Below are 13,916 nucleotides of genomic sequence, written 5' to 3' on the forward strand. Positions count from 1 at the left end.
ACGTTTTTTTTTTAATTTATGATTTTTTAAACTCATGACTTTATTCCCATAAATTAATTATGTTATTCTTGTAAAGTTTATGAGTTTTTTCTGGAAATTAACGTTTTTGGAAAGTCATAACTTTATTCTCGTAATTTTACAAGCTTTTTTTGTAAATTTACGGCTTTTTTCGTGTAAATTCATGTCTTTATTCACATAAATTAGCAACTTCATTCTCCTAATATTACAACTTTTTCCCCCTAAATTTACGACATTATTTGTGTAATATTACGACTTTTTCTGCAAAATGTAAGACTTCATTCTCGTGATATTACAAGTTTCAAACACAAGTTATAACAACAACGATTTATGTAACTTTAGTAGTAGTAATGTATTCTCATTGAATATCGTTTTTTTAAATTTTCACTTTTTTCTCTTAAACTTAGGAGAATAAAGTTGACAATTTGTATTCTGGAAATCTCTGATTATTATTTTTCTCTGAATTCTTCCTAATAAAACGATGACTTATGTTTCTTAAGTTGTTTTTTCTAATAAAAGAAGCTAAGATTTTATTCATTTTATTTATTTGCTTCTATCATTTCACCTTCCGTGCTATTCCTGTCATGTTTGTTGTGAGCACATCCAGAGTGAAGTGGAATTGTGTGGTGTGTACCGCTAATGGCAGTTGAATGGCGTGTTTTCTCCTGCGGGTGTTTATTGTTGCTGCGGCATCGATCGCCGGCGTCCAGGCGGGTCCACTTTATCAGGACACGCAGGATGTGCTTATCATTTCCTCCAAGCCTGCAGCCGGCATCATCCTATCAGCCCGGTGGAACAAGACAGCTGTCCACTGGGGACTCTACCACCACCATACTACTACTACTACTACTACTACTACCACCACTACTACTACTACTACTACTACTACGGGCTTGCATAGGTGGTAAACATCCATGTGGTGTCCTTTTCCATTGTTTGTGATTTCCCAAGCAGCAGGATAAAGAATAGTTGGAATTCCTTGAGAAGGATTCGGACATGGAACAAAAGGGAAAGAGCGGACTTTGGTCAGCCCAAGCTGCCAATCAGGATCACTTCCTGCGGGATTACTCGTGCTTCGTCCAGTGATGGAATATGAAGGGATGCAGATACCCCGCCACACACACGGTAAGAAATACTTCTTATGATTGTTTCATGATTGTTTCATGACTTATGGAGTAGCAATGAGCCATAACGCGTCTGTTCAAGCTAACTTATGCTAACATGTAATAAGTGCAATAATAATAATAATAGAGCCAGCGTGTGTAGCGTATATCTACAGTATCCATGTTTTCCATTCCGTGGTAGCGACGTGTGTCATGTGAGCTTTTCCTGGCCTCGGCAGGAATTAGGTCATATTTTTCTTTCAGTCAATAAAGTCAATCAATGTCACCTTCAGCAAACACTGCCGTGTTTTCTTTCTTGCTGGTGTCTGTGGTTAAAAAAAAAATGACCGTGACAACTGACTTCATCAGCATCAGCGACTTCACTTGCAATGACATGCTTCTGCGGGTTATTTCACATAACTCCATTTTATGGACAACCAAATGGTTATTATTTATTATTTATTATTTATTATTTATTATTTATTATTTATTATTTATTATTTATTATTTATTATTTATTATTTATTATTTATTATTTATTATTTTATTTATTTTATTTATTTTATTTATTTTATTTATTTTATTTATTTTATTTATTTTATTTTTTTTATTTTTTAATTTTTATTTATTTATTTTTTAATTTTTTTTATATTTATTTCTTTATTTATTCTTTACTATATTATTACAATAAAAATACAACTTTGGTATTTTCTTTGTTTTGTAATCGCCTTGTTATACAATTTTTTCTGACAAAGTTAAGCTTTTTTTAGCACTTTTCTTCATAATTGTACAACTTTTGTGTAATATGTTTATGTTACCACTATTTAGTGACTTTTTCTTGAAATAATATTTTATTATTTTAATATTACAAATTAATATTTTTTGATGCTGTATATTGTACTTCTAATACTACAACTTTTTTTCACATTCAATTGTATTTTCTTTAGCAATTTTATTCAACATTTTGCTCCTAATTGTAGTTCCTCGTAGTTGTGGTATTAAAATATGTTTCTTCTAAAATCCCAATTTTTACTGTTTTTATTGTAAAATTATTATTTTTATTATTTTTAAAATTATTATTTTTGTGTATGTGTATTTGGGTACACCTTTCCATGGATTACCGTAATAAATAAAACAATTTTCAATAAAAATGATAATATTATGATTTTATTCTTTCAGTCTTACAAATTAATCAATTCTTGAGACTGCCTTTTTGTGAGTTTGTTTCGTGATATAAAGTACACCCTTGTGTCAAATGATGACTTTTTCTTGTAATATTATGATTTTTATTCTTTTAATATTGTAAATTCTTATTTTGTTTCTTGAAACTGCCTTATGCTTTTTTAATTTTCTGGGGCAAAATCATGATTTTATTCTCATGCAGTTTTTTTGTTATTCTTGTAATCTGAGGTTTTTTTTTGCTAATGTTATGACATTGTTGTGCAAGACAGAATTTCTTTAATTAAATATACATTTTGTGTGTGAAAATATTATCCATTGAAATGTGTTTTAATGACAATACATATTGAATATATATTATTTATATATTGGCTTTATTCATTTTATTTTCTGATGGAATTCTTTAAAGATGACAAATTTATAATTTCTCACAGCATTTCTTTATTTCACATTTTTATTGTAGACATTTTTTTCTTGTATTAGCAAAACATTAATAATAATAATAATAATAATAATAATAATAATAATAATAATAATAATAATAATAATAATAATAATAATAATAATAATAATAATAATAATAATAATAATAATAATAATAATAATCTATGTACATAAATAAATGAATGAATAAATAAAAAATAATTTAAATAATTAAAGGAAAAAGCGGTAGAAAATGAATGAATGAATGAATAATAATAACTAAATGAATAAAATCAATAATAATAATAAAATAATAATTTAATTAAACTAAATGCTATCTTTTTTTTTATCTGAGCTCCAAAGCAGCGTGTTCTCTAAGCAGCTTTACTTGAAGGTGGAACTGAAGTGTGAGGTTGGCTAACTGCGTCCAATAATAGCCCAGTGAAGGTGGAGCATGTTAGGAATGATGGACGTTGGCGGCATAAAAGGCGTATTGTTCCCCCGTGTTGGCGCTGTGTGTGTGGGAAAGAAGGTGTTCCCCTGTCCAGGCAAGATAAATGTCTTTATCTGTCCAGGCTCTCACTTTCTGTTCTCTCCACTTCCCCCTCCAGATCAGCGCTCTTAATTGGACGCCCTCGAAGCGAAAACCGCCAGGATTTAGCCACCTCCCTCACCGAGTGATAAAAAGGCATGTGGGAGTCTGAGGGTGTCCACTTCCTGTCTCCTGTCATACAAACGTAGCCTTAACCGGCCAAGGCGGGTGGGGGAACCATGCTGAGGAATGACCATATGGTCTACATCGGCCTGGAGGTGCTCATCGCCTGCTTGGCCGTGGCCGGGAACGTCCTGGTGTGCTGGGCCGTGTTCCTCAACTCCAACCTGCAGAGCATCACTAACTTCTTTGTGGTGTCGCTCGCTGCCGCCGACATCGCTGTGGGGCTGCTGGCCATACCGTTTGCCATCACCATCAGGTAGCACATCGCCGCTCGCGTTGTTCGTTTTCACAACTAAATGTTTATTTACGCTCCCTGCTGGTCACACACTGCTGTGGGACGGCCCGAAGTGCACATGATATCGCCTTTGGATGGACAGGCTTCGCTACGCATATTAAAATAAAGCCCTTGCCAACTGTCCGTCAGTCATCTACCTGACATGCGGGCCTAAAATGTGACTACTTTGTTTTTATTTGTCAGCGAATAGGCTAACCTAGCATAGTGTCACTGTTAAAAATGTACCATGGTAGCACTTTAGCATCACATACTGTAACTAGTTACTAGTTACTAGTGTTGCTAATGTCTGTGTCCGTCCGTCCGTACGTGGAGTACATAGCGCAGCATTGCTAAAGTGCTAATTCGTGCTCATTAGCAGCTCATTAGCATTAAAGCTACGCACACACACACAACTAAACGCAACCTAACTTTACATAGAAACATTTCTGACACTTACCAAAACAACCGCTTCCTGATTGAGAGGTGGAATGCCATCCCACAGCAGTGTGTGCCCAGCATGGTCATCATCACCCTGCAATACAGTACAAACTTTATTGGCAAAATAATTGTCACAACATCTCCCAAACATGATATCATTATTCGTATTATTTATAAATGCAGCACCGGCTTTTGTGCCGACTTCCACGGGTGCCTCTTCATCGCATGCTTCGTCCTGGTGCTTACCCAGAGCTCCATTTTCAGCCTGCTGGCCATCGCTGTGGACCGATACGTCGCCATCAAGAACCCGCTCAGGTGAGACAGAGGCTGCATCTATGTACAAACGCCTCCAGAATTGTGATTCACAACTGTTTTGAGTACTTTTAGTAAGCTAGTTAGTGATGGGAAAATTGATTCATTTTAATGAACCAAGTTCTTACTTGTACAATTAGTTTCATGTCATCAGGTTTACCTTTTCAATTTAGCTAGCTGTAGCATCGGTATGATGGACGACTTAAGGAAGAGGAGGTCCGGAGATGAGATCCGATTTACTTGCGAGTTTTGAACTACTTGTTCAGTTACACGTCACCGCGATTCTTTCCTCGTCAATGTGTTTACTGTTTCAATGTAGCCAGGTGGTAGCAGGGGTGTGAACGAGTCAGTAAAACTCTCGTTTTTCGTGAACGACTCGTTCATGACTCGCACACATCTCCGCTCTGGAGCGCGACTCGGAGGTCTCCCGACTGCTTAGATAGAAGACCAACAAGGTTTGCTAGTCATCAAGATGTTGAAAGTGTTTGTCTGTTTTAGTTCAATTTGGCCGCTTTGTTATCTATTTAATTAATGATAATACTATGAGGCGTTTGAATGAATTCGCCATGTTAAATCGCTAATGCTAATTGCTAGCGGGTCAATGGGATTGTCTGTGGAAATTAGCATCTAGCGCTAGCGTGTTTTTGTTAACTGCTTCCTCGTAAAAGCTAACTGCTCTGCGGGACCCCGCCAAGACCAAGCTGGTAACATAAGTGAATGAATAATAGGTTGTTGAACATTCCTCCATCTTCTATAATCCACAGCAGGTGACTAAGTTACATAACGGCTTAGTTTTTTTTCCAGCCAGCATGTTTCCTTTCAATAACGTGCACTAATTGCGTTGATTGTACTGGTCTCGCAGGTACAACAGCCTGGTGACCGGTCCGAGGGCAAAGGCGATCATTGCCTTGTGTTGGTTGCTCTCGGTGGGCATCGGCCTGACGCCAATGCTGGGCTGGAACAAAGGTGAGTTTCTAAAAAATATCCATTCATGTTTGACACCTGCCCTCATCAGCCAATCACAGGGCTGGATATACCAGGGGATGTTTTTTATTGGCCCATAGACCCAATATAAAAATATACTTTAACAAGCAAACTAAAAACAACAGCAAGAATGGGAAAATCTGCAGTAATTTTACCAGAACAAAGTAAAAATATTAAGAGAAAAATGTGCTTTCAAACGAAAAAAAACAATATTATAAAAGTAACATTGTAATATAAAGAAATTTAAAATATTAAAAAAGATTATTTAATATATATATAATATAAACTATATATATATAACATTTATGTTTATTTATATATACATATTTATTATATATAAATATGTATATATAATATAAACAATTAAAACAAAATAAAATTGTAATTTTTGGAAAATTAGGTTGTGGAAAAAGTTACAATGTTATGAGAAGTCAGAAATATGGGAATAAAGCTATAGTTATGAGAAGAAAAGTTGAAATAGTTAAAAAATTAAAAAGCAGCAGCAGAAATAAAAAACAGCAGTCATTTTACAAGAATCAACCCCAAAATATTGAGAATTTTTTTTAAATATTCTGAGGAAAAATAATGTCATTTTAGTAGCATAGAGTTCAACTTTTAAATAAAATAATAAGTAATATGAGAAACAAAACATAATAATGTAGTGGGTGGGGAAAAGTTATAATATGAGAATAAATAATAAATAAATATGGAATAATGTCATAATTACATGAATAAAATTTGCCTCAAGAAAGTTGGAAAGTGTAAAAAAACAGCAGCAGAAATGACAAGCAGTAACGCTACAAAAATAAAGTCAAAGTATTAAAACAGAAAAAAGTTGCAATATTATGAGAATAAACTTGAAGAAAAATAGACTTGAGAATACTTAGGGGCTGCACGAGTGCTGCCTTCACCTGGGAGCCGCGGTTCACTGAGGAGAAACATGTGACATTGTGAGGGTGTGATGACTGTTTGCGCATAAGTGTCCTGTGAGTCAGCTGGGGTCCTGTTCCCCACAGGACGGAACTCCACCAGCTCCGCCTCCAGCACGTGCCCCGAAGGCTTGACCGAGTGCCTCTTTGAGGGCGTGGTCACGCTGGACTACATGATCTACTTCAACTTCTTCGGCTGCGTGCTCCTACCCCTGGCGGTGATGCTGGTGGTCTACGCCCACATCTTCATGGCGGCACGGCGGCAGCTCCGCCTGACGAGCCTCAAGAAAGTCTCCCCCGCCCCGCCCGCCCCGTCCCTGAAAGGGCCGATGCCGTCGTCCCGCTCCACCCTGCAGAAGGAGGTGCACGCCGCCAAATCGCTGGCCATCATCGTGGGTCTGTTCGCCCTGTGTTGGCTCCCGCTGCACATCATCAACTGTTTCAACTACTTGTGTCACGACTGCGCTCGCCCGCACGTCTGGGTGATGAACATCGCCATCATCTTGTCGCACGCCAACTCTGTGGTCAACCCCTTCATCTACGCATACCGCATCAGGGAGTTCCGGCAGACGTTCCGGAGGATTCTGTATCGCCACCTTCTGGGGCAGAGGGACAGCTTCAGAGGGGGCGGCGACACAAGGAGCAGCAGCATCAGGAGGACGTCCTCGCACATCACTAAAGAGGACACCTTGTCTTGCACCGTGGTCAACAGCTACGTCCTGGACTCCAGCCAGTGGGCGTCAGCAAACAGCTGCACACACAACGGGAAGCCCGGAGCGAGCTCACAGCAGCAGTGCATGATGGGACTTCCTTCGCAGGAGGGGGTGGAGTCAGTCACTAAGCTGGAGGGGACCAGGAATGTGGACCTGAGGGACGGTGGTGGAAGCCGCATCGCTTTTGTCAACGTTCCTACTCTTGCCGCCATACAGACTTCACACTGTAGCCACTTAACACAAGTGGGGTGAGTTGGGGCACTGCCGCGTCGCACCCCAAACCCCCCCCCCCCCCCCTCAGTTTGGGAACCATATAAATGGTCAAGTGTAAAAAGAAGTTTACAGCTGGAAGTAAAAACCTAAAAAACATCAAAGTCTTGTTTTAATGACATTTCAGTTTTTGCACAATTTCAACGACAATAATTTTTTTTTTTTAATTATTGTTAGAATCCACCTTTTTCTCTTAATATTTGGGCTTTTTTCTCATAAAATTACACCTGTTTTTTTTCAATTTCTGCTGTTTTTTTGTTTATTTCAATTGTCTTCCTTTAAATTTTCCTCTTGTAATTATGACTTTATTTCCACAATATTTTGGCTTTATTCTCATAACATTGACTTTTTCTCATTTCAGTTTTTGCACAATTTCAACGGTCACGCAAAGAAATTAACCGCTGTTTAAAAAAACCTTTTTCTTGTTAGAATACACTTTTTTCTCTTAATATTTGGGCTTTCTTCTCATCAAATTACACGTTTTTTTTTTCAATTTCTGCTGTTTTTTTAATTTATTTCAATTTTCTTCTTTTAAGTTTTTCTCTCGTAATTATGACTTTATTTCCACAATATTTTGGCTTTATTCTCATAACATTGACTTTTTCTCATTTCATTTTTTGCACAATTTCAACGGTCACGCAAAGAAATTAACCTTAAAAAACCTTTTTCTTGTTAGAATACACTTTTTTTATTTTAATATTTGGGCTTTTTTCTCATAAAATTACACCTGTTTTCTTTTTTATCCAGAGAATTGAAATAAAATTTCAAGGTTCAAGGCGCATGGGAACATGTACCGTAAAACGATAGTTCCCCAAAGTGATCAGTTGAAAACATAACGCGTATCATGGACACTATGCCATATTTTGGATTTTCAATCAGCGTTATTGTCTAAATATTGACATAAAAACGTCAAAATAAGTGTCAGCTCATTTGCATATCCACTTATTTGATTGACTTGTTGCAATATTGTGTGTGGAATAAGCTTTTTACTTTTAATGAGGTGCTATTACGTTCAATAGCATTGATTTGGCCCGCCTTGTGGACGGCATCAAACAAAGTGTTTACAGCGATCTGCATAGTTTAGCTTGATTACCCTCATTTTAAAATTGGAAACAAATTGTACATAGCACGGAATTCACAACCACTCCGAATAATGGTCAACCCCTGAGTTAGCCGTTTCTAGGTGTATGTTCTCTGGCTTGTAGCGATCTTGGCCAGGTGGCCGAGCGCCTCTTGAAGAAAGAGCAAGGTGACTCCTAATGAAACTTTGTGTCCGCATGTTCCAGATACGGACCAGGACAGGGTGGGCTTGTTCCAAGGGAAAGGTCTGCTAACTGTGTCGGCTGTCTGTGGTGAACAAGAGCAAATATGTTGCCATACTTGAGTCCTCCTGTCATGCAGACCATTCCCAGACAGTTTCTAACAATTTCATACATAAAGAATGTTGGATTGCTTCTGCCTCTTTCATGTGAGTTTTGGCGTACGTTTGATTTCTTATAGCATCTTTGTAGGAAAAGCGTCACAACAGAGCAATTTAAAAAAGGGGTGTCATGGAATTAAACCTTTGATGTTGGGAGATGACCTAGTGGTTAGCATGTTCGCCACCCAGTCAGGAGATCTGGAAGATGTGGGTTTGAATCTCTGGGTAACACTTGGAAGGTACAACAAGGAACACAGAATGACAGAAGTTAATGAGGAACCGACCTCCTAACACCTAACCCTCACCATTAGTTCTTCACTGGTTCCTCAGTAACTACTCCAAATGCATGTGCCTTAGTTCCTCAGTAACTACTCTAAATGTAGTATGTGCCCTAGTTCCTCAGTCACTACTGTTCTCATTAGTTCCTCTTTAGTTATTCATTACTTCCTTAGTAACTACTCTAAATGCACGTGCATTAGTTCCTCGGTAACTACTCTAAATGTATGTGCGTTAGTTCCTCATTAGTTTCTCAGTAACTACTCTAAATGTATGTACCTTAGTTCCTTGGTAACTACTCATTAGTTCCTCAGTAATTACTCTAAATGTATGTGCCTTAGTTCTTCGGTAACTACTCTGAATGTATGTGCCTTAGTTCCTCGGTAACTACTCCACATGTATGTGCCTTAGTTCCTTGGTAATTACTCCAAATGTATGTGCCTTAGTTCCTGATTATTTCCTCATTAGTTCCATAGTAACTACTCTAAATGCATGTGCATTAGTTCCTCATTAGTTCCATTGTAACTACTCTAAATGTATGTGTTTGAGTACTTCAGTTACTACTCCAAATGTATGTGCTTTAATTCCTCAGTAACTACTCTAAATATATATGCCTTAGTTCCTCATTAGTTCCGTAGTAACTACTCTAAATGCATGTGCCTTAGTTCCTCAGTAATCACCATTCTCATTAGTTCCCCATTAGTTCGTCATGAGTTCCATAGTAACTACTCTAAATGTACGTGCCTTAGTTCCTCAGTAACTACTCTTCTCACCAGCTCCTCATTAGTAACCACTCTAAATGTATGTGCCTTAGTTCCTTACTAACTACTGTTCTCATTTGTTCCTCATTAGTTCTTCATTAGTAACCTAATTCCTTAGTAACGACTAAATGTATATGCCTTAGTTCCTCAGTAACTACTGTTCTCATCAGCAAATGTATGTGCCTTAGTTCCTCTGTAACTACTGTTCTCATTAGTTATTCATTAGTTCCATAGTAACTACTCTAAATGCATGGGCCTCAGTTCCTCAGTAGCTACCGTTCTCATTATTTCCTCTTCATGACTTCCTCATTAAGTACAGTTCTCATGAGTTCCCCATTCCATATGTGCCCCACCCAGTCATGGACAAAATGATTAGAAGATGTGGGTTTGAATCTCTGGGTAACACTTGGAAGGTACAACAAGGAACACAGAATGACAGAAGTTAATGAGGAACAGACCTCCTAACACCTAACCCTCACCATTAGTTCTTCACTGGTTCCTCAGTAACTACTCCAAATGCATGTGCCTTAGTTGCTCAGTAACTACTCTAAATGTATGTGCCTTAGTTCCTCAGTCACTACTGTTCTCATTAGTTCCTCTTTAGTTATTCATTACTTCCTTAGTAACTACTCTAAATGCACGTGCATTAGTTGCTCGGTAACTACTCTAAATGTATGTGCCTTAGTTCCTCATTAGTTCCTCAGTAACTACTCTAAATGTATGTACCTTAGTTCCTTGGTAACTACTCATTAGTTCCTCAGTAATTACTCTAAATGTATGTGCCTTACTTCTTTGGTAACTACTCCGAATGTATGTGCCTTAGTTCCTCAGTAACTACTCTAAATGTATGTACCTTAGTTCCTTGGTAACTACTCATTAGTTCCTCAATAATTACTCTAAATGTATGTGCCTTAGTTCTTTGGTAACTACTCTGAATGTATGTGCCTTAGTTCCTCGGTAACTACTCTAAATATATATGCCTTAGTTCCTCATTAGTTCCGTAGTAACTACTCTAAATGCATGTGCCTTAGTTCCTCAGTAATCACCATTCTCATTAGTTCCCCATTAGTTCGTCATGAGTTCCATAGTAACTACTCTAAATGTACGTGCCTTAGTTCCTCAGTAACTACTCTTCTCACCAGCTCCTCATTAGTAACCACTCTAAATGTATGTGCCTTAGTTCCTTACTAACTACTGTTCTCATTAGTTCCTCATTAGTTATTCATTAGTAACCTAATTCCTTAGTAACGACTAAATGTATATGCCTTAGTTCCTCAGTAACTACTGTTCTCATCAGCAAATGTATGTGCCTTAGTTCCTCTGTAACTACTGTTCTCATTAGTTATTCATTAGTTCCATAGTAACTACTCTAAATGCATGGGCCTCAGTTCCTCAGTAGCTACCGTTCTCATTATTTCCTCATTAGTTCTTCATGACTTCCTCAGTAAGTACAGTTCTCATGAGTTCCCCATTCCATATGTGCCCCACCCAGTCATGGACAAAATGATTAGACTGAAGGCTCCAGCAGACCCCATGACTGTATTTCTTTCAGAAAATTGCACGTACTTGAAGTTTCTATTTTCTCCTTATATTGAAAGCTCCACTCTCAAGACTTTTCACACAGAATTCCTGTAAAAGGGACAGCATAAGCGTTTAGTCATGGGAGAATGTCACAATAGATGTTATTGTGAGGATGCGCTTTCACACAGGCGTTGCCCCTCCTCTGTTTCTACCTTAGAAAAATTGACAGGTTAACTTTGCGCCCCAATTTGCTGGTTTGATGAGTCCTAGTTCTGTGTGAACAGCTTCGTGGGGGCCAACCAACCAGGGTTTTTGTTTCTGTGTGAAAGGGGCTAAAAACACTCCGATCTCAAGCGTATCCCGCTCCACTTGGTGTCATTCCGTCGATGTTTCTGCATGTGGACACCCCCATGTTTGGGGAAAACACACACGATCTGTTAAAAAGTAACCGCTTAAATGGCGGCTTTGATGATGCATTTGATAACTGCTAAGCAACGTTTGTTGACTTTTACGTTGAGAAAACCCAACCAGTCAAAACAGCCAGCTCCATATCTGGTCAAATATAAGCCCCCACGTACAGAACGCCGCCGCCAACGGGGGGACCACTTTCAGAGTTTGTAGACGGCAATGAATCACACACACACACAGACAGAGTACACACACACACACGTACGACACCATGCAGCACTCAGCAGGAGGTGTTTACAGAGCACCCGTGCACTGACGCCAGTCGAAGAGCTTAATGCAATGGAAATCAAATGACCATCTTTTTTTATTATGCCATTATACTTTCTCTTTCCTCATTAAAAAGGTCTCAAAAGCAATGTTTATGCGCCCTACGCAGACATCTAGGAGACACCCCCCCACCACCGCCCCAATGAACACACATCGGCTGTCATGGGTTTTACGCTTGTTTTATCTTCCCTTCCCAAACGCATCTAAACCCCAATTACTGTACAACACCCTTTAATGTAGCTAATATCTCATATCTGAGGAAAGTAAGCAATGGTCACATGGTGGAAAATGAAATGATGCAACTTTGGTATTTTGTATGCTAATATGCTATATATCATTAAAAAAACCTGCATCTCAGCTTTTGATGAAAAAGCATATCATTAGCATCAACTTAGCTCTTTTTCTCCTTCTTTTTGTTGTTTTTTCCTAATATTTTAAGTATAAAAATACATAAATTAAAAAAAACTAGAACTTTCTTCACAACCTAATTTTTGAAAAATGACAACTTTATTTTTGTTTTGTTTGTTTCTTGTAACATTACAACTTTTAGAAAAACATTTTTTTCTCAAACTTTTGAACTGTATGCTCCTAAACTGACTATTTTTCCTTATAATATTGCATTTTTTTAAAAACTTGTGAATCAAAACACACCAGTGAGTCCACCTCCGAATGTCTGAAGTAAAACTGAATTGCCGTCAGCCACACGCTTGCTTTGTTTCGGATGCTCTTGCTAACGTCCGCCATTTTCCTTCCAAGAGAATGCTATGGTTAAACAACGTGTTCATGTCAATTGAGGGATTTTTGGGCTAAGACGTCTTAAAAAGTTGTCATCAAATGTGACTTTTTTTCTTGTTAGAATAAAACATTTTTTTCAAAATATTTTGACTTTATTCTCCTAAAATAAAAATTTCTCAGTTTTTTTTATTTCAAACATTTCAACTTTTTTATCTTACATTTTTTTTATAATTATGACTTAATTTTGAATTTGGATTTTATATTTAAACATACCTAATTTAAACCAACCTAATTTTACAAAACAATATTTTGTATATTTTTCATAAAAGGATGACTTAAACATTATTAATTCATGCAACTAAAATTGTTTTTCTTCATAATATTGTTATGTGATTCTTGTCAAATTGTTTCTTAATATTTTCCTCTTCCTTCTTGTAAATGTTTTTGTTATAATTATAACTTTATTTCCATATTATTTTGACTTTATTTTTCTAACATCGACTTACAATTTTCCAAAAGTTTATTTTTATATGTTTCTTTCTCATAGTAGTTATTTTTTAAAAGTAGTAGTGACTTTTAAAAAATAATGCATATTTTCTGTAATATTCTAACTACATATGCACCTAAAACTATATTATTTTCCCCATAATAGTGTTATTTTATTCATATAAAATTCTTTTAAATTCTATCAATTCTACTCTATTCAATTCTTTTCAAATTTGATCCCAATATTTTGACTTTATTCTTGTAAAACTACTGCTTATTTTTCAATTTCTGCTTTTTTCTTTTTACATTTTCCAGCATTGAAACTTTCTTCTTTTCTTTTTTTTCTTATGTAATTATGACTTCATTTTGATAATATTTTCACTTTATTGTAACACTAAAATTTTTCCCCAACCAAATTTTCCAAAAATTGCAAGTTTGTTTTGTTTCTTTCTCATAATAGTATAAGTTTAAAACAATAATGTATATGTTTCAACCTTATGCAGTTGAAATTATGATATTTTTCCTCATAATATTATGATCTTATTCTCGGAAAAAGTTATATTCCCATTTTTGTAGTTTTTTTAAAAATATAATTATCATATTAGAATGTGCTGCAGCCGAAAA

The 13,916-nt window shown here is 36.7% G+C and overlaps 1 protein-coding gene across 2 annotated transcripts; it reads left to right on the top strand.

Annotated features, from left to right (window-relative positions):
- The first annotated feature begins 807 nt into the window (after window positions 1-807).
- adora2ab (adenosine A2a receptor b) lies at window positions 808-7,441 on the top strand. 2 transcript variants are annotated; one of them, XM_058056593.2, is made up of 5 exons: window positions 808-1,143; window positions 3,335-3,694; window positions 4,334-4,465; window positions 5,325-5,428; window positions 6,463-7,441. In XM_058056593.2, the coding sequence occupies exons 2-5, from the start codon at window positions 3,495-3,497 to the stop codon at window positions 7,338-7,340; spliced, it is 1,314 nt and encodes a 437-aa protein (XP_057912576.2). In that variant the 5' UTR covers window positions 808-1,143; window positions 3,335-3,494; the 3' UTR covers window positions 7,341-7,441. The 2 variants fall into 2 exon arrangements, with proteins under 2 accessions (XP_057912576.2, XP_078655253.1); XM_078799127.1 differs by lacking the exon at window positions 808-1,143 and having other exon boundaries at window positions 3,261-3,694.
- The last annotated feature ends 6,475 nt before the right edge of the window (window positions 7,442-13,916 follow it).

The sequence above is a fragment of the Doryrhamphus excisus genome, linkage group LG19 (genome assembly GCF_037039965.1).
Source record: "Doryrhamphus excisus strain RoL-2023G ecotype Guam linkage group LG19, RoL_Dexc_Guam_v1.1, whole genome shotgun sequence".
Classification (NCBI taxonomy): domain Eukaryota; kingdom Metazoa; phylum Chordata; class Actinopteri; order Syngnathiformes; family Syngnathidae; genus Doryrhamphus; species Doryrhamphus excisus.

Coding starts and splice junctions, on each gene's coding strand:
- adora2ab (XM_058056593.2), top strand. CDS start 3,495: ATGCTGAGGAATGACCATATGGTCTACATCGGCCTGGAGGTGCTCATC. Junction 3,695..4,333: donor CCGTTTGCCATCACCATCAG/GTAGCACATCGC, acceptor TTATAAATGCAG/CACCGGCTTTTGTGCCGACT. Junction 5,429..6,462: donor AATGCTGGGCTGGAACAAAG/GTGAGTTTCTAA, acceptor TGTTCCCCACAG/GACGGAACTCCACCAGCTCC.